We start from the raw sequence: 24,902 nt of genomic DNA, 5'->3' as shown, positions 1-24,902 counted from the left end.
TGAAAAAAGATTCAGTCCTAGAGGTCTCTCTACAAAGTCAACAGCAGGAGAAGAAACCTTTCTCTCTGAAGTTATGTCTTTGGTTCAGCAGATGCAGCCTTCTTTTCTGAGGTAGACAGGTACAGCAGGAGCAGCCATTCTTCTTTCCTTATTAGGTCCAGAAGTGCTCAGAGGAAATGATCCAGGGGTTTCACCTTTAACCTATCTCAGGTTTGTGAATTGGAAGAACTCCCTAACCAATCGGGCCAAAATTCCTAAGGGCAGCCCTAACCATTGTTACATCACTTCCTTGTGGATTGGCATGAAACAATCGCACAATGTGTATCTCTGCCCAAATCCAAAATATCAGAACCCGTCTTCCCTGGGTCTGAGGTATTGCCACACCCTTGCGGTGTGTCTAGTTTTATTGTCATACTCCTCCTGGAAAAACAGTTCTAAAAGTGTTTTTTTTCTCTCCAGGTATGAAAGCCAATCTATCTACCTTGTCAAAGGAAAGGGCAGGCTACAATGTGACTCAGGGACGGCTGCCATTTTGAAGTTGGGCCATCTCTGGCCATGCTTTCAGGAGGTCAAGCCTCCTCTCACCAACATGCCCTTTGTTATCCTTGCCTCAAAGAGCAGGAAGACAGCAGGTGGTCACAAGTGACATCTGCAATAGTTACTCAGAAATGACTACTAAAGACTTGAGACAAGAAAGGGGGACTTTCTAAAGTCCCCTCAACATTGCCTTAATTCTCACTTTGTCAGGTTTAAGGTAAAAAATGTATTTGATACCTTGAAAAAATATACTTGATTGCCCTAAATGGAAATTAGCACTTTGTGGTTGGGCTAGTGTAACCATATGTTAGCCAATGGGACAAACAGTCTTGCTACAGTGAAAATGACAACAAGACGTTTAAACTGTCAGTGCATGTAAAACACACTAAACATGTCCTGCTTTTTTAAATCTAGCACCTTGTCTCATGGACGTATATGGCTTACCTTAGGGTGACTTATAACTATTAAAAGTAAGGATTGGATTCAACAAAGCAGGTATAGTTTAAAAGCTCAACAAGCTGAAGGGGTGATATTACAGACATTGAAATACACATTGAACTGCTCAAAAGCAGCGCCAGGTCATATAGTTGTGTTGAATCAGTGTGTGGGGCTTGACCTGACTGCTATAGTACCCCTATAGCTCCTTGTTGAAAATAGTTTAAAAGCTGCCAGACGCATGTGCACTGGCAGGTCTCGAGCCATGTTTTCTCCGTATCACTGCAGTAGTGTTACGATAAGCCCTGCATTCCAATGGTGACATTTAACTCCCAGGCCCTGGGTATACAAAGTACCATGTAATAGGGTCTTATACGTAAGTTAAATATGGTAGGTAATAGGCAATAAGAGACACAGCACAATGGCTGGGGTCTGGGCAGCATGTTCCAGTACTCCTCAGAGTCTGAGAACCATCAGCATTATTCTAAAAACCTGGGGCTGATCATATTTATTTATTTATTTATTTATTTTTAATATTTATAAAGCGCAGCATATACCCTTGGGCGTCTTGGCGCTAAAAAATCATTTGTTTACATTCGGAGCATGATGCTTTGGGCCGGATGAAGAAGCAAACTGGCAAGGTGATATAGTTATTGAATAAACAACCAGTTCTTCAGGAGTTTACGGAACTGAAGGAGGGTAGTGCTTTGCCTGATGTTGTGAGGCAAGGTGTTCCAGAGTCTGGGGGCCGCCACCAGAAACCGACGGTCATACTAAAAATTAATTTATTTTGAGGTATGAAAGAAACCTATGTACTTCAGAAATGTACACAAGCTACTGAGTTTAGGGACAGTGGTTATTCGCACACCTCTGTCTTTGAGGTTCTCCATATTGTCAGGTGATTTAAAGGGAAATGTGCTCAATGTTTTCTTTATTGCACATTCACAAATGCTGAGAAATTCAGTTGGTAACACCAAGTTTTCTACTTTTCTGCACCATACATTTCGTGTTGAAAATGGTACCCCACTTAAGTGGCTGGGCATAGAGCCTGCACTCAAAATGCCCAGAAATGCAACCTGGAGACACAATATTTCACCCGGGAAAATCCACCCTTTAAAAAAAATAAAATAATAAGCTGTAAGAATGAACAAGAGCAGTTTATTAGTCAATTAAAATCATAAATATTGCAAAAGCCATACAATGTAAACATATTTACCTAAAAGGATTTAAAACTAATCAACCATCAGAAGCAAACTACATAATTTCTTAATAGTCATACAATTTTATTTTTTATGTCCCATCATAATTCTAATTACAAATCATAATACCAATATGCACAGTTTGGAATTGCTTAGAAAACACCTACCTACAATCTAAAAATATTTATCGATCGTAAACCAACTTTTTCAATTCTTGCTGAAGGCCTCGTATATAAAAATGCCTATGAGTAAAATAAAATGTTGTTGAAGTGCCAAATAATACAGCAGGTTGTCAATTTACTCTAGTCTTAATAAGCTTCTTCGCTGATTTACAGGAACGGGACAGATACATATAAAGTGTTGTAGAGTTTCAGTCCCCTGATGACACAGGTGGCAACTGTTGCCTTTACCTGCACCACCTTTCCTCCATTTTGGAGGAAGTCTAGTCTAAGTATTTCACCAAGTCTTAGTGTCCGGACTGTCTGTTTTACCTTCCAAGAGTAAGGATTCGCTTAGGCTTAAATAAGATTTCAGTGCCAGCCATCCGTGAAGGCGTCTGAACAACTTTTCTTTGACCTCGATCCGGCTTTGGAGTTTATTCAACTTATTTACCATTTTCTCAAAGATTTGCCCAGACATGTTGGCATCCATAGATCTCCCAGCTCTAGCCTCTCAATGCTGTTCTCAAATGTTTCCTATAGGCTCCATTCCCCGCTGGAGATTAATTTCGGTCGAAAGTGATTACCCAGTGTCTAGTTGGCAGCTGCGCGCAGTTTGTGGCGGAGCTTTACAAAGGCCGCAGGTCTGGAAAGTGACCCTTTTGTTATTGAAAACTCCAGCTGAACTTGGGCAGGCGAGGCAGATCAGGGTAGCCGAAAGTTTTTTTATACGATCTTATCACTAGTTTGCCAAGGAGGATGACCTCAGTGCCTAGCATTATCTCTGATCCATGTGCAGTTTTTCTCTTTAATATGTCGATTAAAAGCAATCACATTTGCTGTTTGGCGGTTTACTTCCAGGCCATTCCTGTCTGTGCAAACGCCAGACAATAGAGAAGCCATTGAATGCCTGTTTGTGTGTTACTGAGTAGTAATAAGTCATCAGAGTAGACAATTATTGATAGTTTGTTGTCCACCCAAGCTCGGGCATGTGCTGTCAGCTCATCTAACTTTGTGGAGAGATCTGCAATATATAAATTAAACAAGAGGGGTTCTAACACACAGTATACAAAAAGCTAGCTGTAGATTTTTGGCCCTAGCTCAGCCACCACCTGGGAAAACCTACTAAACCCAGACATTTCTGGAATTTAGATACAATGGGTTATCCGGTATGGTTCTCATTTGGTGTTCCTACCCACAAGAGCTTGAAAACATCAAATCTTGGCTAAAAACTCACATTTTCCTCAACATTTCTGGGAGGGAATATTCTGGCATCTGAAGGGATCCACACATTTCTTACACTTATCATTCCTCCAAGTCTCCCAATAGAAATGATACCTCCTTGTGTGGCTAGGCTTAGTGCTCACGGCAGGATACTACCCAAAATGGCCGCTTCAAATTTTCCAGTGAAAAGTAAAACTAACCCATTTTATTTTACAATTTGGGTGGGTGTAGGCTTTTGGCCCTAGCTCAGCAGGCACCTAGGAAAACCAGCCAAAGCAGTCTGGAAACAAGACACCCATGGAATTTCACCTTGGCATGACTTGCGTGGCTCGCACCAGGTCTTCCAACCCAGAAGCATTGTTGCTAAAAACAAATATTTTCCCCACATTTCTGTAACTGAAACTTCAGAATCTGCAGGGATTCATAACTTTTGCTACCGTCCGGCATCCCTCCACATCACCCAATACAAAATTTACCTCACTTCTGTGGGTGGGTCTTGCGCCCACATTGGGAACGGGCCCAAAGCACAACCTGGACACCTCACATTTTTTCAAAGAAAGCCAACCCTCTTTTGCAATCTGGGCAGCTGTGGATTCTGGGAAGTAGTTCAGCCAGTCTTTTCATGTATGGGAGTTTCATCCCTAAACCACATTTCTTTGAAATTGAAGCTGAAATTTAGTAGAAATACTTTTTAGGACAGTGCCTGCTTGTCATTTCCACAGGCCACAGGAGGCAGATATGGTTAGACGAAGGGGAACCTTGTGAAATAATGCCCATGCTTTATGACACACATGAGTGTATGATCATACAAGAGTGCTGTGTACACAGATAATCAATTTACAGTAACATGTTAAACTTCCCAGTGAAAACCTAGTGAACCAGCAGAGTTTGTCTCTGTATCCACTTTGTAGGGAATGCAGTGTAGGGGAAGGGTTAACATTCTCAAATATGAATTGTAGGTTTTAGCCTTGTTCATCAGATCTCTATTTCTACAGAAGATTACATGTTTGAGGTTAGGATATACAACACATCTGGAGATAGTCTAAGGCAGAATGAATTCATTACAAAGTATTACAAAGTATTACAACTAGTAAACAAAAAAGGATATAACAGGTCCTGCCAGGGCATTTGTTTCTGGATGAGTTGATGATATATAAGATACTGTTTAAAATGTACATGAGATGTTTCATTATGTGACTTTTATCTCCAATGAGGTGCCCAGATCAGGTGATGGTGCCTCGCTTACCAGGATGAGAAGCTCTAAAGATGTTAGATCTATTTCTCACAAAAGAGGATTATAAGGACTTAACTTAATTTTTTATTTGCCTCTTGAGAATTTCAATTGATATTAGTCTCTTCCTTCCAACCTCAGCGTCTCCGTGAATGGAAACATTATCGCCTGCGACGGAGGATGTCAAGCTATTGTGGACTCGGGAACAACTATGATTTCTGGTCCTAAATCTGGAATTGCAAATATCCTCAATGTTATTGGAGCAACTCTGGACTCTAATATGGAGGTAAGTGTCAATAGCTTCCTATTTCTGGTGTGTGATAGTAGAATTAACAGACATTTCAGCTGGAAGTAATTGTTTTCTATAAGGATGGCCAGGCCCTTAATGCCAACAGTTTAACAACCCATTGGTCAGTGAAAAAAAGATTATTTCGATCAGGAAACATCACTATAACATTCATTGTTCAATACACTTAAACTGACCTGTTAACGACCGTATTCCATCTATATGTACAATGTTTATTTCTACTAAATAGCAAAGCTAATCTAGAGATTTATTATTCAACTACATTGAGGTGATATAGTCCCTAATGTCCATAAAACCTAAACCTACATGGAAAAAATGACAGTTGTATCAATCATTTAGTTAATAAATGTCCTAGACAGTTTCTAAGTCTAATAATTTCTCCATAAATGTTTGATGCTGCAAAACAATCTAGAGCACAACAAATTCACTAGAAATGTCCCACAATTCCTAGATACCAGTAGCTGTATGGAAGGTACAAACATTTCCTACTTGGGATTTAATGCATTCAGCACAAAAACCACAAAGGTATACCCAATTTATGCTCGGCAGAAATTCACAAAAGGGTTCCTTACAGGTACAATGACTACAGAGAAATCAGCAGTCTTAAACCCTACACAAGAAGTAGGAAGTGGATTTTCCAAAGCATGGTTTACCTTGGAAGTTCGGGAAACCCAGTTGCATGTAGGGCTGTGGGAATTCACAAACTCTGATCCATTACCCTACTATCCAACAAACAGTTAGAGACTACCCGCCTTCCAATATGGGAATGGTAATGGATCCTCACCAGATTTGTCAGAGATGTAGGGCTTTCTCTACAGGGATTTTTTTCACTGAAAAGAAAAGCATTTGCACATGAAGCTCCATTCCTTTGTGGAGACCGCTATACTATGAGGAAGTCCTTATGGGGGAGTAGAACTTTCTGGGACATGGATGAATGAATGAAGGATTGAAGGAATGCAATTTGTAAAGTGCATGGCTCCTTCAGACAAAGCGTCCCGGCACTGACATGAACTTCTACCAAAAAGGTATGTTTTCAACTTTACATGTCTCACAACATTTGCAGTATTCTGCAATGAAACCTGCATCTGGGCCAGCCTTCCTGGCATACTATTGGGTGTAACAGAATAAAAGAAAATGTGGAAAATCTACTTCCATATATAGGAGTAGTCAAATGGGTGTTTATTGAATACATTATTTGTGCATATATTTATATCTTGATTCTCCCTTACATGGACAACAACAACCATAAATGTGAAGGTCTCAATATTTGACTATACCAGGGGTCACCGCTGGTTTATTGTGTAGTACCAGTAGCTCTCACACTCCTTCAGCGTAGCTTGCAGCCTTGAGTTAATTTTTTGCAAAAATGTTCCGAGCCCACAGATGGGCCTTGGCATGAGGGTGCCGTTCAATATCCCAAGCAAATGACCCAAGTGGTGGCTCTGTGAAATACAGAGCCCTTGGCCCCCAACTTTAATAGGGTGGTGCATCTTTCGCGGTCGGGGACGCCGCATCTAATGAAAGCTCCAAAGTTCCCTATCGGAACAAAGACGCACTCGGACATCCGCTAGCACCAGACTTTTAAAGGGTAAGAACAGGACCGGCATGCCGATGCAAATAACAGCTTTCATGTCGGGTTATGCATGCCTGACGCCTTTCAGTGCTGCAGCACTTTATCAGAGGCTTCGAAAGTCTTTTGTGCCTATTTCGTGTTCCAATCGTTGGAGAGAATACTGTAAGTGCCTATTTTCCAGAGCTATGCCAACACCTGGTGGAGAGTGAGTTCTCTGTCCCCAGGGAGCTCACATTGGAGGCAGACCTTTTGCTGGATTCCAGAGGGTCTGGAGAGGCATTGGGGAGTGATCCCAAGAGGAGTGGTTCAGGTATCTTCCAAACCAGAGTGGGGAAAGAGGTGCAGAGTAGCCCAGCAAGGTCCCAGTGTAGTAGGAGGGGTATAGGAACTCATGCCCTGTCTCAGTGGAGAAGGAGCGAGTGTGGGGCTCCATGCCACAGGGTGCCCGAAACCCAGTCTCAAGGCCTGGCATGTTCTCTAAGGGAACACCAGGTAGGGAGCCTAGGCTGTCCTGATGGGCCGCCCGTTGAGGGGGATCCCCTTGTGTCTAGTAAATTGGGAGCGTTGGTAAGTAGGCCTCCATCATTTCTAGTTTCTGGCAGTGCCACTCATAAGTGGAGGGTTCCGAAATTCAGAATGAGGGGTGAGAAGTGAAAGAGTCCCCAGTGGAAGAACCAATGGGCTGAGTCACTGGTGAATGACCATGGTCACACCACTTCTGCCTGGGGGATCTTCTTCAGGCGCTGTCAGATAGATATGGGTCAGGAGATCTTTGCCAGGCAGACTGTCACCCAACACATGAGTGGTGTGTCACCCTCGGGGGGAGGCATATGTGCTCCCAATGAAGTCCTGGTGTGGCGGGCAAGTGTTCAACCGCAGGGGTTGATCCCTGGGTTGGGAAGCCAGGTTCAGCTGCTGTCAGACCTGAAGGGTGGGGCAACTGTAGACAGTGTCCTGACTGGCTTGTCTTCTGGGGGTACCGCTCCTATTGGGAGGGAGCAATACTCTGGAAAGGGGTGCAGAGGGAGGGAGTTCTCGCCTCTGACCCCGGTTCAACTGGAGGGTTTAGACCCTAGATTAGAGTACCAGGTTCAGGATGTCCCCCTAACTTGGCCGCCCAGTTGCAGGATAGAACCCCTGAACTGGTGGGCGAATTGTGCAATGGGCCCTGGAAATTCTGGAAGGGGCACCACTCCAGCTGGGAGGGTACAGAGACCCAACAAGGAGGAGGAGGACTGGGTGTGGGAAAGCTCACCCCAGTCTCTTGTCTAGCCGCGGGGTACAGGCCCGGGGCTGGTGGGTCAGTGTCAGGATATCATACCTGACCTGACAGGAGGGAGAGTGGAAAAAGGGTGTCAAGCACCTGGGACTTTTGCACCCGCTATCTGACACCACAGAGATTTGAGAGCCCTTTGAGGTATATGGCCTTAGTCATATCCCTGACTACTGTCAGTGGCCACTGTGGCTTGCTGTCTGTCTGATAAGACACACCTGTGAGCAAGTTAAGGTTAGATGCTGCACCGGTGGTGTCCACTTGTGAGGAGAAGGGTTCCCCTGGATTAGCTTGGTGGACCTTGAGAGTATGGCCAGAGGAATTCCAATAGGTTCAGATTGGCGTAGAACTGGAGAATGCCCCTGCAGTTGCGGGCCAGGTCCAAGTTTTATCGCCCAAAGCAGAGAAGCCCATCAAGGTAGAGATTGGTCTATCTTGTGTTATGGCTGGAAGGGGGTTGTGTTGTACTTGGCCCTTTTTGCAGGGTCATCCCTGAACCTTTTGCCTTCCTCCTATATTTTTTTCTGACCTGTTGTTGGCTCTTTTATGACTCTGGGCACTTTACCACTGCTGATATGCTAAAGTGCATATGCTCTCCCTATTGTAAATTGATGTATGGATTAGTGGCTCCATTATTGGCTGATTTGGTTTTCTGATCAGACCCTAGTACAGTGCACTGAGGGTGCCATGGTCATGTGAATCAAATGCTGGTGGTGGACTTGCAGCACTGGTTGTGCAACTCACAGAAGCAGCCTGTAAAAGAGTGTCTCTGGTCTGCCATTGCAGAACCTGTGTGCAGTCTGGTACTGCCATGTTGACTGGGAAAGTGCACCCAACTGCCAGTACCTAAACCTTGGCACAAGGGCAGGGTGCATTGTAAGTATAAGAGAGGAAATTCCCTGCTGTGTGTGGCATGTTCTTATGGTGAATTACAGCCATTTTTGTTCTTCACTATTGCAAGGCGTACTGTTCCCCATAGGCCAGAATGTGCAGTTTGATTATTACATCTTACAATCCTAACTAATTCAGGGAACCAGGTAGTAATTTGAGTTCAGTATGCCTGAATACAGAGTGATAAAATTCCTCTTTTAGTGAAGTTGGTTTTAACAGTCTGTGTTTTAAAATATCACTTTTGGAAAGTATGTATTTTCTTGTCTAACCATCCAAGCCTGCCTCTGCTAGGTTGTGTATTTCTTGACTGGAGTTTGAGTTACAGGTGCTGGGGTACTCCAGGAGACAGGGTGGGTCAGCACAGGACTGAATAGAGAAATCTGCATGTAGATGATCTGAGTTGCCCCTGAGACCTGAATAGGGCTGTGCCTTCCCTCCACAATGCTGGCTCCACCTCCTGTGGTGTGTCTGATGTCCCTGCCCTGCGCTGTAAAAGGAAAGAAGGAGGCATGTAAATAGAACGCTCCAAGACTGACCAGAACTGGTTTGGACTAGGCAAAGGTCTCTCCGCCTTCAGAGAACAAAGAGAAACTGTGTATAAAATCGGGGACCCAGATCCCAGAACTTTAGATCACTTTTGGGAAACAAGAAGAAACCTTTGCTGAGGAGAGTAACCAGAGAGACTGAGGAGAGACTATCCCTAAGCTGGAGTGCTGCTTGGGTGATTGGCTTTCAGTGGTTGCCTAACTGCCAAAGAAAGGAGAGAGGAACTTTGTGTGTACTTTTATCCACTTGTGAAGGTTCTCCAAGGGCTTGAGAAAGAGCTTGCATCCTGCTGAAATCTCAGGGACAACAAACTTTACCAACCAGCTCCCCAAGAGTTCTTTGGAAGTGCCTGCAGTTGTGTTGGGCCTTCTGAGAAACTGCGTGTCGCAAGGAGCTGGAAGTGCGACTCACTAGGAAGAAGCGTGTCACCGCCGCAGCCGCTGTTGTCGCATCACTGGAGAAGGGTGTCACCACTGCAGATGTCGCTTCACATGGCAGAAGCGTCTCGCAACACCGGAGAAGCGTGTTGCCACTGCATCCGCTGTCGCCGCATCACTGAAGAAGGGTCTCACCAATGCAGCTGTCGCATCGCATCGCATCGCATCGCCGAATCGCCTCGCCTCATTGGAGAAGCACATCGCAGGGCCTGTCGCGGCTCTGAAGAATCATTGAGTTGCTGCGCGGCTGTCGAGCGTGCACGCATCGTGCTGCATCAAGAAGAAGATGCCATCTTTGTTTTCATTGCACCGGATCTTCATCGCATCACGACTTTCCGGGTCGCACTGCCATGTAAGAGCAGTAAGAAACCGACGCATCACCGTCAGTTTCTTTAGATCACTTTTGGGAAACAAGAAGAAACCTTTGCTGAGGAGAGTAACCAGAGAGACTGAGGAGAGACTATCCCTAAGCTGGAGTGCTGCTTGGGTGATTGGCTTTCAGTGGTTGCCTAACTGCCAAAGAAAGGAGAGAGGAACTTTGTGTGTACTTTTATCCACTTGTGAAGGTTCTCCAAGGGCTTGAGAAAGAGCTTGCATCCTGCTGAAATCTCAAGGACAACAAACTTTACCAACCAGCTCCCCAAGAGTTCTTTGGAAGTGCCTGCAGTTGTGTTGGGCCTTCTCAGAAACTGCGTGTCGCAAGGAGCTGGAAGTGCGACTCACTAGGAAGAAGCGTGTCACCGCCGCAGCCGCTGTTGTCGCATCACTGGAGAAGGGTGTCACCGCTGCAGATGTCGCTTCACATGGCAGAAGCGTCTCGCAACACCGGAGAAGCGTGTTGCCGCCGCATCCGCTGTCGCCGCATCACTGAAGAAGGGTCTCACCAATGCAGCTGTCGCATCGCATCGCCGAATCGCCTCGCCTCATTGGAGACGCACATCGCAGGGCCTGTCGCGGCTCTGAAGAATCATTGAGTTGCTGCGCGGCTGTCGAGCGTGCACGCATCGTGCTGCATCAAGAAGAACACGCCATCTTTGTTTTCATTGCACCGGATCTTCATCGCATCACGACTTTCCGGGTCGCACTGCCACGTAAGAGCAGTAAGAAACCGACGCATCACCGTTCCTGCGTGTAAGGAACCAACGCATTACCTTCCCTGTAAAGCGTTATGCATCCTAAGGTACATTGAACTCAAAGTGTAGCATTTCAACATCTAAAGAGAACTAAGCGAATTCTACCATTTTAAGTACAGTATTGTGGATTTTTGTCGTTTGTGCTCCTGTGTTAAATCTGTATGAAGAATACTTATTTTTAATATACAACTGGTGTGGCATCCATCTGTAGTGTTGTCACTGGGTTACTGTATGTGTTCACAAATGCTTTACACACTGCCTCTGAGTTAAGCCTGCCTGCTCGTGCCAAGCTACCGAGGGGGTGAGAAGGGGTTATTTTAGGAGTGTACCCTCTTACCCTGACTAGACACAAGGGTCCCTTTTTGTCAAAGGTACCTATCTCTGCCAACTAGAGACCCCCAAATCTAACCGATCCCAATCCAGTTTTCCCAATTTTGAGACAATCTGACAGCATGTCAGTACAGAAGATGTAATCAACTTGCTGTCACTGGAGCAGATCCTATTTATGTTAAACAGTTTCCCACTGGTACATATTGATGAATTCAGAAGCCACTACTTTTCATTCAAGGCAGATAGACCTTCATGTGTTTTAACCAGTGGCAGACTATACCCAGGGACCCCAGGACCCGATGGAACCACCTGCTCTCTAAAGCAACTGAATTCTAATCTAGGATTTAAAAGCAAAGAGGCTATCACACTAGACGCTGACCCTTGTTTGATGATAGCCAGGGGCTGGGCATCTGCATGGGCCATTAGTCACACATTTCTCAATTCCATGTTTGATGGCAGCAGTTATATACATTTTTGGAGCGTCTGACTTGCCATTTCTAAACAACTTCAAATTATTAAATTTACTTTTCTGTTGCCGCAAGATATCTATGATATTTCCATCTTACTTATGATAAAATGTTCTCTCTTCTTCTTAAACTTTAGTATAGTGTTGACTGTTACACTATTAGTGATTTACCGGACTTGTATTTCACTTTCAACGGGAAGGCGTTCAACGTGCCTGCCACAGCCTACATCAACCAGGTAGGTGATAGTCAAGCTCTTTCCATCCTTTCAATCTCCTTACACCACTCTTCTCTCAGAAGGGTGGCCCACAGCTCACATAACATGGCTGCTTGAGCTGGAGTTTTCTCTAACTTCACCCCAAATCTATCCAAAGTTGTTACCATCTTTGTACCCTTCCATTGCTCCTTGGTTAATCCCCTCACACATTCCTGTTCTTTCTCCTGCTTGCTATTTTCTGTTTCTCCTTTTTCACATATCCTTCTATCTGTGGTGTCTCATCTTACCTCTCTCTTCTGTTTAGTAAATCTGTGTTCTGTGTCATCTTACAACTATGCTGCGTCTCCTCCATCTCTTTCCATTCTGCCCTCTCCCACTCCTTTGTTCTCTGTTAATTCTCCTATCTCACTCTTCTGTTTTGGTTTTCCCATGTCTTTCTGTGCTGTCCCCTCCAATCTCTGTTTGTGTCTCTCCTTTCTCCTTCTATCTTAATGCTCTGTTTTCCCATATCTATATTCCTTCTCCTTAAAAATCAGTTTTTCATCTCATCCCTCTATTCTTTCTCTCTTTTCTGCTCTTCCTATATTTTTGTTTTTGTCTGTTTACTTCTATATTTCTGTTCTTCCACTCTTTTAAATGCTTTTTTTACTGAAATCTCTCTGTATCTGCACCCGATCCTCCTATCTCTTTGGTCTGTCTCAACAAATATTCCTGTTTTCTCTGCTTCATCTCTCTGTTGACGTCATCCTGTGTTCAATATCATCCTATCTCTGTGTTCATTTAGTTACCATCTCTGCACTGTCATCTTCCATTGCTCTCTGGTTTGCCCCATCCTACAGCTTAGTTATTTCTTCTCTTTTATGTCTTCTGTAACATTGTAGATCTCTGTTCTATCTCAACACTCTGTTTTGTCTCCTCTCATAACTGTGCTGTCTCCCGCCATTGTCCTCTGTATGTTTTTATCTTTATGGTTTGATCAAGCTTGCACCAAGGCCGGGCAAAATCTGCATAGGTCGGCAAGGAAGGATAGGGAAAAGGCACTAAGAGAAGAGGCATCGGATAACTTAGAGTTAGAAGCAGCCTCCAAGAACTGTAAAGATTTTTGAAAAGTGATTAACGCTCCTCATTTTAAAAGTATGACTGATCCTTCTCTAGATTCTCACGTTAGTGAGGATCAATGTGTGGTCCATTTCGAACAAATTTTTGACTCAAATAATATCTCAGGAACAGAATGCCCAATTGTAGAATCACCTCAGAGGGTGCGCTTGACTTTTTCAATCCAGGAGGTAAGTAGGGGATTGGCAAAGTGCTGTAATAGAAAGGCACCAGGTCCTGATATGGTCCCCATTGTTTTTTTCTTTGGGTACCAAGACTTATGGATCCCGTTACTAACTAATATTTGTAATGAAATTGTAAAATCTAACCCACTGACCTCATGGAGGACTAGTATTATTGTTCCCATATTCAAAAAGGGTGACAAAGAAAAGCCCCAAAACTATAGACCAATTTCATTGCTGGATACCACGGCAAAACTAATGGGCCTCCTACTTCTAAATAGCCTGGAAGAATGGGCTGACGAAGAAAGTATTCTGATGCAGGCCCAATATGGAGTCCAGAGTGGCAGAGTCTACACAGATCAGGGCCTCAATCTAACCATGATGATTGATAAATATACTAGAGCCAGAACAGGTCAGGGTCTTTCTGGCTTTCATGGATCTCAGCGCAGCATTTGACCGGCAGATCCACTCCCAACTCTGGAAAAGAATGGCTGAATTGGGGGTGGAGCCTTCAATCATTACTTTTATCCGGCAACTCTTTCTGATGCCACTGGGAGAGTAAGATTTGGGAAACAGGGGGAATGCACTCCCCCATTTAAGATCTGAAGGGGTGTCAGCCGGGGGTGTGTCCTTGCTCCATTCTTATTTTCTTTATATGCAAATTGTTTCAAAGCCGCACTCTGAGGAGTAACAAGAGATGTTCCCATGTTTGATTCCCTAACGGTACCTACTCTCGCATATGCTGATGATGCTGTGTTAATTGCATGGACAGGGGTGGCCTACAGCGAATAACAAATGCCTTTGTATCCTTCATGTCATCCTTGGGCTTAAGGGTCAATGAAGACAAGTCTTTTGTAGTAGGGAGGCCTGTGGTAAAGAGAGCATATAAGTTTATGAGAGGCCAGAGGAAACTAAAGGTGGTAGACTTCTTCTCATATCTAGCAGTTTTTTTTTGTTTTTTTTTAGTGTATCTTATATAGCGCACGGCTACCCCAACGGGGTGTCCCGGCGCTTGCATTGGGAACCCGTCCTTGCTTTTCCCTGTGAGATAACCCGTACTGGGCATCCCCAAGGTAAAAGCCAGGCATCCCGCCGCGGGGGGCCGTAGTGGAGATTAAGCAAGCTATTGCCCAGAGTTGCAGAGTGTGAACCCATGATTCGAGTAGGCACCGAAGTGAGAATTATCAAGTCCATGGACACTTGGGCTCAGACCCTGCCGCGTCGGAAATTGAACCCTGGTCCCAGGTCTGACCTCAGCTTCCGGGTATGCCTCCTCTAACCATTACGCCACTAGCAGTTCCTTCGACAACAAACAGAACTGGGCAAATATGGTGAAGAATAGAGCACTGATGATGGAGAGGAGTATGGGAGCTATAATGGGTTTCACAAAAAGGCTGGGTTCAGAGCCACTTAGTCCTATAATTAAGATTTATCAGGCAAAGTCACTTTCATTTGGTACTATTGGAGCAGGGATGCGGGTTATGGTTCCGGTAACCCATCACCACATTTTAGAAGGCAAATATTTACAAAAAGTACTCGCCCTTCATGGTTCGAGTTCAGATTATATTTAACACCTCGAATCAGGTCTACCTTACATAACAGATGTTATTAAGTTGGCCCCAGTCCTCCTATGGCATTCTGTAAGGCGAGGTCCACAGTAAACCTAAATCAGATTATAATTAATCTCTCTGTTCTTCCGCCCTTCTCAATGCTTTCTACTGAAATCTCTCTCTATCTGCTCTGGTTCCTCCTATCTCTCTGGTCTGTCTCTACAAATATACCAGTTTCCTCGGCTTCATCTCTGTGTTGTCCTCACCCTGGGTTCAATACCAGCCTCTGTTTGGCCCCGTCCTACCTCTTAGTTCTTTCTTCTCTTTTATGTCTTCTGTATCATTGTATATCTCTGTTCTATCTCAACACTCTGTTTTATCTCCTCTCATAGCTGTGCTGTCTTCTGCCATTGTCCTCTGTTCTGTATGTTTTTATCTTTGTTTTATGATTGTCTGTTCTCTTTGCCTGGTTCCCTCATCTATGCTTGCTCATTCTCCTGTTTTCACTATGTTTTGTGTCCTGTTATCTCTTTTATGCCTACTCCATTCTCTGTCTCATCCATTCTCTCTTCTCTGTGTAATCTCTCTTTCAGCTATATTGTTTTACATCTCTGTTTCACCGCCTTAAATATCTTTCTCTTCTGCCCCACTCTGTGCCTTTGTTCGTCCTTCTAGCTCCCAGTTTTGATCATCTTCCCATCACGTCTTCCTCCTACCATCATTCTATGCTTTCTCTTTATTGCCTATTCTTTTCCCCATCTCAATTGTTTTCTTGTGTGTCTGTTTTATTTCTCCTCATGTTTCTTCATTCCATCTCTTCCTATGTTTAAATTGTGTTTCCTCTAAGTTCAGATTTTCCCCCTAGATCCTTGTTCCATCACCTTATACCTCTTTACTCTGTCTCCTACAACCTCTTTGTTTTGCCTCTGGAAATCTCTCTGTTCTCCCTTCCAGCATCACTGCAGTCTCTCACCCCCTCTAGACTCTCACCCCTTCTGGTTCACGGCATATATCTATTCTTGTGTTACCATCTCTGAGCTGTTTCTTTCCATCACTCCGTGTCTGGTCCATTCATATCTCTCTTTCCTTTATCCTCCTATGTCAGTGTTCTGCCTTCTCCTGTCTTTTTGGCTCCTTCTATCTTTCTGTCCTCTCATCTGTCATCTTATTCTATCTCCTCTCCTTCCTCCCTCTCTGAGCAGTCTGCTGTTACATCTGGTTTGTTCTTATCTGTCTCTGTGCTGAGCCTGCTGTGCCTTCTATCTCCATTTTGCCCTCTCCTTTCTCTGTTTTTCTGTTCTATCGCTATTCCGTCTTCTTAAAACTCCTATATTTGATATACTTTCTTTCTGTCCTATCTGTTCATCTGTCCCTTCTTTCCTCCTTCTTTCTCCATTCTGTTTCCTGTTATCTCTATATTTTTACTCCTTCCCCTATGTTGTGTCACTATCTACGTTCTTGTTCTGTCCTTTTTAGCTTCACTATGTCTCCTCGTATCTCTGTTTCATCCTACGTCTATACTCTTGCTCTTCTTAGCAGACTGTTCTCTGTACAACTCTGCCTCACTTATTTCTCACCCCTTTCCTGCTGTCTGTCTGCTCCCATCTCACTGTTCTGTTTCCAGGCATCGGCCTTTGGTTTGTCCTACTACCTCGCTGTGCCTCATCTATGTGTTGACATGCTTGGTTTATTGAAGAACTTACACTGTCCAGAAAAAACTGTAAAATTCTGGAAAGATCCTGGAGAAAATCATATGACCTCCAGCCAAAACATTATATAGAATAGCTGTCAAATCATACCATAAGCTGGTGCGTAAAACCAGAGCAGCACATTATTCCAGTCTGATCACAACTAGCACTAACTGTGGTAAAACAATATTCTTACTGCTAAAGGATCTGACTACACCACCAGCGGAATTCGGCAATACTATTTCCTCTAATCAATACTGTGAGAAGCTGGCGACCTTCTTTCTGAAGAAGGTCGAAGACATGTATCTAAAGTTTGGACATGATACTTCCCCTAGTGTCTGCAGGAGGAACGTTTATCTGGGCCCTGAATCTGCCCTTCTCGCATCACTTCCCCCTATTCCCCTTAATGAACTTTGAGAGACTAGTGGTTAAAATCAAATATGGATCCCCTGATGATCCCCTAAAACCAGAGGCTTTCAGGAAAATTCAATATGATCTTTTACCTGCATGCCTAAAGTTACTCAATCTATCTCTCTCCACCGCGATAGTGCCTAAGTCATGGAAGCATGCTAAAGTGGTCCCCCTGCTCAAAACACCTACTCTCGACTGCTACAAATCAGAAAACTACCGTCCGATCTCATTACTCCCGTTTCTTTCTAAGATTTTGGGAGCACATGTGAACTCCACGTTAATGCAATTCGTAGAAACTAACAATATTCTTGACCGCTCACAGAGCAGCTTCCGACCACGGTATAGCACTGAGTCGGCTCTGTTAGCTCTGCTAGAACACCTCATATCCGCACTAGATGCCGGCAGCACATCAGCCTTGGTGCTGCTGGATCTAAGCGCGGCATTTGACATAGTCTCACATGAAATCCTGCTCCTCTGGCTGGAGGGGATAGGAATTGGAAATACTGTGTTAGCATGGCTCTCTTCCTTTTTGTCCGATCGGACGTTTCAAGTGACATCTCCCCCTTTTTCCTCTCATGTCCACCCTCTCCGTTGTGGCGTTCCCCAGGGCTCTGCATTGAGCCCTATGCTCTTTAACATTTATATGAACCCTCAGGCCTGGATGGCTAAGGCACAAGGAATTTCCCTGTTGTCATATGCCGAGGACACCCAACTGATGATCCCCTTGTCCAAAAATTCCACTCAAGATAAACAAAAATTTAAAGAAGATATCTCCACCGTAGCAGAATGGATGACAGCCAATTGTCTGCAATTGAACTTTACCAAATCAGAGATCCTTTTGGTTGGCAGTGATTCTCATCTCTGGACAAATGAATGGTGGCCTTCGGCATTGGGTAACCCCCCTGATCCTAAACCCATGGTGAAAAATTTGGGCTTCATACTGGTTAAAGATCTTAATCTTGAAACACACACTAAATCAGTGGCCGGGAAATGCTTTGGGATATTACGTGGCCTGAGACCGATTTTGGGTCTATTTGATGCCCAAACATGCCAGTTGATTATTCAAGCTTCTATCCTGGCCCACCTGGACTACTGCAATGTGCTCTTTCTAGATAGAATAGAATAAATCCATGATTAAGAGATTGCAGCGGGTCCAGAATGCGGCAGCTTGCACCATCTTTGCCCTCCTGAAATTCAGCCATGCCTCTAATCTTTTCTGTCGTCTTCATTGTCGTCTGTCGTCTTCATTGGCTGCCTATCGAACAGCGTTTTAGCTTCAAGACGCTCTGTACCACGCACAATATACTGTCAAGAATAGCCCCAGACATTCTAAATGATCTGTTCACTTTGTATACTCTATCGCGCGCGCTGCGATCGGCGAACAAGTGTCTTGCATGTACTCCTTGTATACGTAAAGCGAGATCTGGTGGCCGATCATTTAGATGACTGGCACCCACCCTCTGGAATTCTCTTCCCTTTCACATCCGCGTTAACCCTGATCACCAGATTTTTAGACGCCACATCAAAACCTGGCTCTTCTCTCAGATCTAACCCATGCTTATGTCTTCTGCCTTTTCTTGCTCCAGCGATGGGACACCTTTTTGCCGAGGTAGCCATGCGCTTTAGAAATATTTTAATCTAATCTAATCTTATCTTTCTATTATGTGTCCTGTTTCTCTGTATTCCATTGTTTTGCTTCTCTCATTTATTTCTACCCTTTTACCTGTTGTACCTTTTATTTCCGTTCAACCTCTTCAATTCTCTCTACTCTGGCTCCTCCCGCATCTCTTTGTTCTGTTTCCTTCTAGCTCTTTGTTTTTACCTGCATACATCTTCCCCCCCCCTCTCTCTCTCTCTCTCTCACACATGAACAAAATCTTAATGCACAAGTTTGATTTTGTAAAAAGAAATAAATATTTACCTAACACTTTGAAAGTTTTCCAAAGAGTAAAAATGCGGACATATGACTGTAACCCCAGGTCTGTTGGAGCATCAGGGTAAGATTTCAGCCAGCAGAACGGGCGGGCGCAGCCAGTAGCCAGTGCAACATGATGTGGGCGGGCCATCGGCATGTTGCAGAGATGCTCCTACGTTTGTGGTGGAATACCCTGTCTGTCAAATTCTAATTATGACCCACAGTCTGAACCAAGCAAGGCATAAGAGGGTCACCATGCCGTGGCAGCTTTTTTGGGCAATGGTCGCCATATCTTGACAATAGTTTGTACAGAGCACCCTGCTTGATTCAATGTGAAATTGTCCACTCAAGGAGCTCTACACAAATGCTTGACCCCCACTAACCCATTCAAGAAAACACACAGTGCATGTGGATGGAAAAGTACATTTAATTTTATATCCTGCTGGGCAGCAACACACATGACAAGGAGTAATTCAGCTGTATATAATCAATGTATTGAATCATTAAGTCGATCTTGCTAATAGATCACGCTCTTTCTGTCCTCCAATAGAACACCTGCACCGCCAACTTCATATTGTCCCCTTCCAACCTGCCGGATACCTGGATCCTTGGAGATGTCTTCATGAGGGGGTACTACACCGTCTTCGACAGAGCTAACAACAATGTTGGCTTTGCCACCGCCGCCTGAATATAGCACCTTGGCTCGCCTGAGACTATGGAGTAGGCAACATTGTAATTTTAAAAAGTGTGACTGTGTATACTCAATATGGTCTCAAGTGAATAAACAGCCATTCTGAAGCATAAGTTCCTTCTTCGTTTGTTGCTTCTGTCGAAAGATTGTGGTTGAACTTAACCCAAAAATGCAGAAAGATGCAGCAATGAAACCCCAGTCTCTACAGTGCTTAAGATGCCCACAATATGACATGTTTGATCATCATCAGGCCAGGCCAGCATCATGTCGCAACTGCCTGCAGTATGACAAACATGTACAGAGGTTTACATGGCTCTGCTACAGACATCCCCTGTATGACTACAGATGTCAGAAGTATGACTACAGATTACTACAGATGTTGACAGTATGACTACAGATTAATACAGACATTCACAGCATGACTACAGATGTCGACAGTATCACTACAGACGTTAACAGTATGACTTCAGATTAATAAAGACGGTCACAGTATGACTACTGATGTTGACAGTAAAACTACAAACATTCAGAGTATGACTACAGATGTCCAGAGTTTGACTAGAGATTTCTACAGACATCCACAGTATGACTAAAGATGAGTACAGACATCCACAGCATTACTACAGATGTCCAGAGTATGACCACAGATGTCCAAAGTATGACTTCATATTTCTACAGCTGTTTACAGTATGTCCCTACAGATGCCCATAGTATGACTGCAAATTTCCACAATGTGACTACACATGCCCATAGTATGACTACAGATCAAATCACTACATATGTCCACAGTATGACTTCAGATTTCTACAGTGGTCCATAGTGTGTATGACTACAGTTGTCCATAATATGACTAGAAATCACTACCTATGTCCACAGTATGACTATAGACATCCACAGTATGACTATAGACATCCACAGTATGACTACAGACATCCACAGTATGACTACAGATGTCGACAGTGTGACTACAGATCTCCACAGTGTGACTAAAGATGTAGACATTATAACAACAGACATTCAGAGTATGACTAGAATTTTTTGCAGACGGCCATAGCATGACTACAGATGTCCATAATATGACTAGAAATCACTACATATGTCCACAGTAAGACTACAAACATCCACAGTCATACTGTGGACATCTGTAGTCACACTGTCGACATCTGTAGTCATACTGTGGATGTCTGTACTCACACTGTGGATAAGTAATAAATCTAACTTCTTTGGACTTGTGCGTGGACTGTGGTTTGTTTGACGACGCCCGAGTGCTCGCTAAGGAACGCCGTTTGTGGAGGGATATATATATATATATATATATATATATATATATATGTAAACCTATACTATAGATATAAAAATACATTATATATAATACGTTTTTTAAATAATAATTGACACTACATTAAATATAACAATACTTAAAAGATTGCATAGCGTAAAAGATAAAATTACTATTTCCACTCCAGTAGGGAAAGCGTTGGGTAGCGGGAGCGTAAAAATTGCTATCCTCACTTCAGTGAGTGCAACAGTAGGGAAAGCGTTGGATAACAGGAGGGTAAAAATTACTATTCCCAATCCTCTTTCTCCAGTAGGGAAAGCGTTGGATAGCGGGAGGGTAAAAATTGCTATCCCCACTCCACTGAGTGCAACAGTAGGGAAAGCATTGGATAGCGGGAGGGTAAAAATTACTATTCCCACTCCAGTGAGTGCAACAGTAGGGAAAGTTTTGGATTGTGGGAGGGTAACAATTATTATTCCCACTCCAGTGAGTGCAACAGTATGGAACGTGTTGGACAGCGTATGGGAATAATTTATTATACCCACTCCTGCAATATAATTCAAATTAATCAACAATTAATAACTTTTTAAAATGAATTTACCTCCCACCATTTTCCCCTATAAACATTATCTACAATATTGAAATATATTAATAAATTAACATAATTAAAAATTAAATAATTACAAATAACAATCAAAACTAAATTAGTTCACACAATTAACACTATAGAATATTTTAAACAAATTATAATGTAACAAATAAAAAAAATACATACGAATAAAGTACTTTCTACCCCACTCCCCTATCAACACTCAACCCACTGATAAAAAAGTACACAATTAACATATTTACTAATTAATTGTTAATAATTAGTATCTAATTAATTGCTTATTATTAAGCAAAAAATACACAATTCACATAATTACCAATCAATTATTAACTGTAATTAATCAACTTATAATTAATCAGTAATACATTAATAAACTTAATTAACAACATAAATTATTAAATATTAAATTATTAAGTAATACAGTAATAAATTAATTAATTTCAATTACATTACTTCCCACCCTATTTTCCAATAAACCCACAACCCGCTACAGACTTAAATTATGCAAAAAAGTATTTAACATATAATTAGTTAATTCTGAATAATGCTAAAAATTTATATTATAATTAAATTACTTCCCACCCTATTCCCCTATGAACCCGCAACAGGCTATGGAATTAAATTACACACAAATTAATTAACATAAAATGTATTACTTTTACAAAACTCAAACATACATGACAAAAATAAAACATACTTTTAACACATATGCTAACACTTAAAATACAAAAAAAAATCGATATTACTCACTTTGAAATTATGGAAATCGATATTTTTTACCTGCATTTTGATATTCTGCAACACTATATTTTTGCAATTCGATATTCCATCCATTCTATATTTAAAAAAACTCGATATTCTGTCCAGTCAATATTTGTTTTTCGATATTGTGACTAGTTACCTTGCTACAGATGTCCACAGTCTGACAGCATATTCATACAGCTGTTCACAGTATGTTCAGACAGATGTCTACATTATGACCACAGACATCCACAGTATGACTATAGACATCCACAGTATGACTACACATGCCCACAGTATGATGCAAGATCACTAAAGACGCACACACTATGACTATACAAGACCAATGTATGACTACAGATGTCCAGAGTATGATCAGAGATGACTACAGATATCAACAATGTGATTAGAGACATCCAGAGCATTACTTCAGGTTTCCAGAGTATTTGCACATGTGTCATAGTATCACTGCAGGCGTCCAGAGTATGACTACGGATGTCCAGAGTATGACCAGAGATCACGAGAGATGTCCACAGTATGACTACAGACATCGACAGTGTGAGTACAGATGACCACAGTATGAGTACAGATCACTACAGACATCCACAGTATGGCTACAGACGGCCACAGTATAACTACAGATTCCTACAGACGTCCACAATATGACTACACATTTCTACAGATGTCCACGGTATGACTTGATACGTCCACAGCATTAATACAGATATGTCAACATTATGAGTACAGATGCCCACTGTATCACTACAGACATCCAAACCATAACTCCAGACGTCCACAGTATGGCTACAGACATCGACAGAGTTAGTACAGATGACCACAGTATGAGTACAGATCACTACAGGTGTCCACTACAGATACATCAACATTATTACTACAGATGTCCACAATATGACTAAGGATGTTCACAGTATCACTAAAGATATCCAAACCATGACTACAGATTTCCACAGTATGACTAAAGTGGACTACAGATGTCCACAGTATGAGTAGAGATGTCTTCAGTATGGCTACTGACATCCACAGTATGACTATAGAGGAGAAGATGTGGCATTAAGGCTAGAGTGGTTTGTCCTCAATGCTGGGAAACCATGTTCATGTCTCATCAGGGACGCTCATCATCTTGTGATTCTGGGCAAATCACTCAATCTTCCCATGCCTAGCAACAACAAAAATGTGTCCATATGTAACGCAACAGGTACTCATGTAAAGCGCTTTGATACCTTGGGTCAAGTTTGCGCTATATAAAACTCAGAGAAAAAAAAAATGTCCAGAGTATGGCCACAGATTTCTACAGACATCCATAGTATGACAGCAGAAGTCCACAGTGTGACTACAGATGTCCATAGTATGAATAGAGACTAGAACGGATGTCCACAGTATGACTACAGATGTCCACAGAATGACTACAGATGTCCACAGTATGTCTACAGATGTCAGCACAATCACTACAGATGTCCACAGTATGACTACGGATGTCCACAGTATTATTTATTTTATTTTATTTATTTTAGAGGTTTTATATAGCGCTGGCTGGACCCAGGGGTATCACAGCGCTTTACATTTTTGAGACAAGAAGGTCAATAAGACAGGGAACATACATAGCACCAGTGTATATATACAACATATAAGTCTCCGCCGGACAGATTTCAAAATGATAAATATGGGAAATAAGCACACCAAAATGTGGAAGAAGTGATAATCAAAAATATCATAAGGCACAAATTAACCTCATGCGCGCTAGCAGAATTCTGCTCCTGCGCTGAGATTTTTAAAAACGCACTTTACGTGACGAGCTGGGCTCGTCATCAGCGTGCGAGGAGGCTACGCCATGACGAGCCCAGCTCGTCATCAGCGTGGAAGGGGTTAAAAAGAGAGCCGGAAAAATTGCGGATAGGGAGGTTAGTGGTCAGTTGGGTAGGTAAGAAAGAGAGAGGGAGGGGCAGAAGTCGGTGGGGTTTGAGTGGATGAGGGCTGAGGGTGGACAAGGGAAGAGGGGGTGCAAGGAAAAGTGAAGGTGGTAAACATGGATGGGGAAGTGACGAGGAGGAAGGGCGAGTAAGGCTGATGAAGAGAGGGCGGATGCATCTAGGGTCGTACAGATGTGGCCAGTGGAGGAGAACAGATAGGGATTAGGGTCCCCAGTATTTATTGAGGAGATGTAGTTTGAGTTCTTTTTTGAAGCTAGAGGAGGAAGGGTTGCAGCGAAGGTCAATTGGAAGGGCATTCCAAATGCAGTGAGCATTGCAGGAAAAGGATCATGACTGAGTGGTTTTCTTCTTTAGAAGGGGGATAAGAAGGAGGGTGTTAGTACTTCTCAAGAAACGGGAGCAGCCGGCTTTAGTGAGTTTGTTAGAGAGGTATGTCGGAGTGTTCTGATGGAGAATTTTGTGTGTAATGCAGGTTGTTTTGTAAGTGGACCTACCTTCAATGGGGAGCCATTTAAGGGTTTTAAGGGCAGGGGAGATGTGGTTGAATCGCTTGCAGTCTGTGGTAAGCCTAGCTGCAAGGTAAAGCACAGATTTAAGAGGTGCTTGGTGGATCTTGGGAATTCCGGTGAGAATGGCATTGCCTTAGTCGATGCGAGAAAGAACAAGGAATTATCCTGCTAGTTTGAAATCATCAATAGGGATGAAGGGCTTAATTTTCTTAAGGTGGCAGAGAGTAAAGGGGGGTCCTTTGGCAGAATTGTTGATGTGTACCTTGAGGGTTAGGAGGTTGTCAAGGGAGATCCCTAGTGATTTGACTGAGGAGGACAAAGATAAGG

At 43.0% G+C, this 24,902-nt stretch overlaps 1 protein-coding gene across 1 annotated transcript in view; it reads left to right on the top strand.

Annotated features, from left to right (window-relative positions):
* LOC147693263 (pepsin A-like) overlaps window positions 1–19,594 on the top strand; it is a 65,045-nt gene extending 45,451 nt beyond the window's left edge. Inside the window, exons 7-9 of the mRNA XM_086933205.1 lie at window positions 4,926–5,070; window positions 11,878–11,976; window positions 19,347–19,594. Coding sequence (XP_086789331.1) covers window positions 4,926–5,070; window positions 11,878–11,976; window positions 19,347–19,484 — 382 coding nt within the window. The 3' untranslated portion in view covers window positions 19,485–19,594. The remainder of the gene's footprint in view (window positions 1–4,925; window positions 5,071–11,877; window positions 11,977–19,346) is intronic.
* Window positions 19,595–24,902: the final 5,308 nt, after the last annotated feature.

The sequence above is a fragment of the Lissotriton vulgaris genome, chromosome 8, assembly GCF_964263255.1.
Source record: "Lissotriton vulgaris chromosome 8, aLisVul1.2, whole genome shotgun sequence".
NCBI classification, from domain to species: domain Eukaryota; kingdom Metazoa; phylum Chordata; class Amphibia; order Caudata; family Salamandridae; genus Lissotriton; species Lissotriton vulgaris.
The sequence above is the reverse complement of the archived record's forward strand: the minus strand, read 5'-3'. Positions and strand labels throughout refer to the sequence as shown.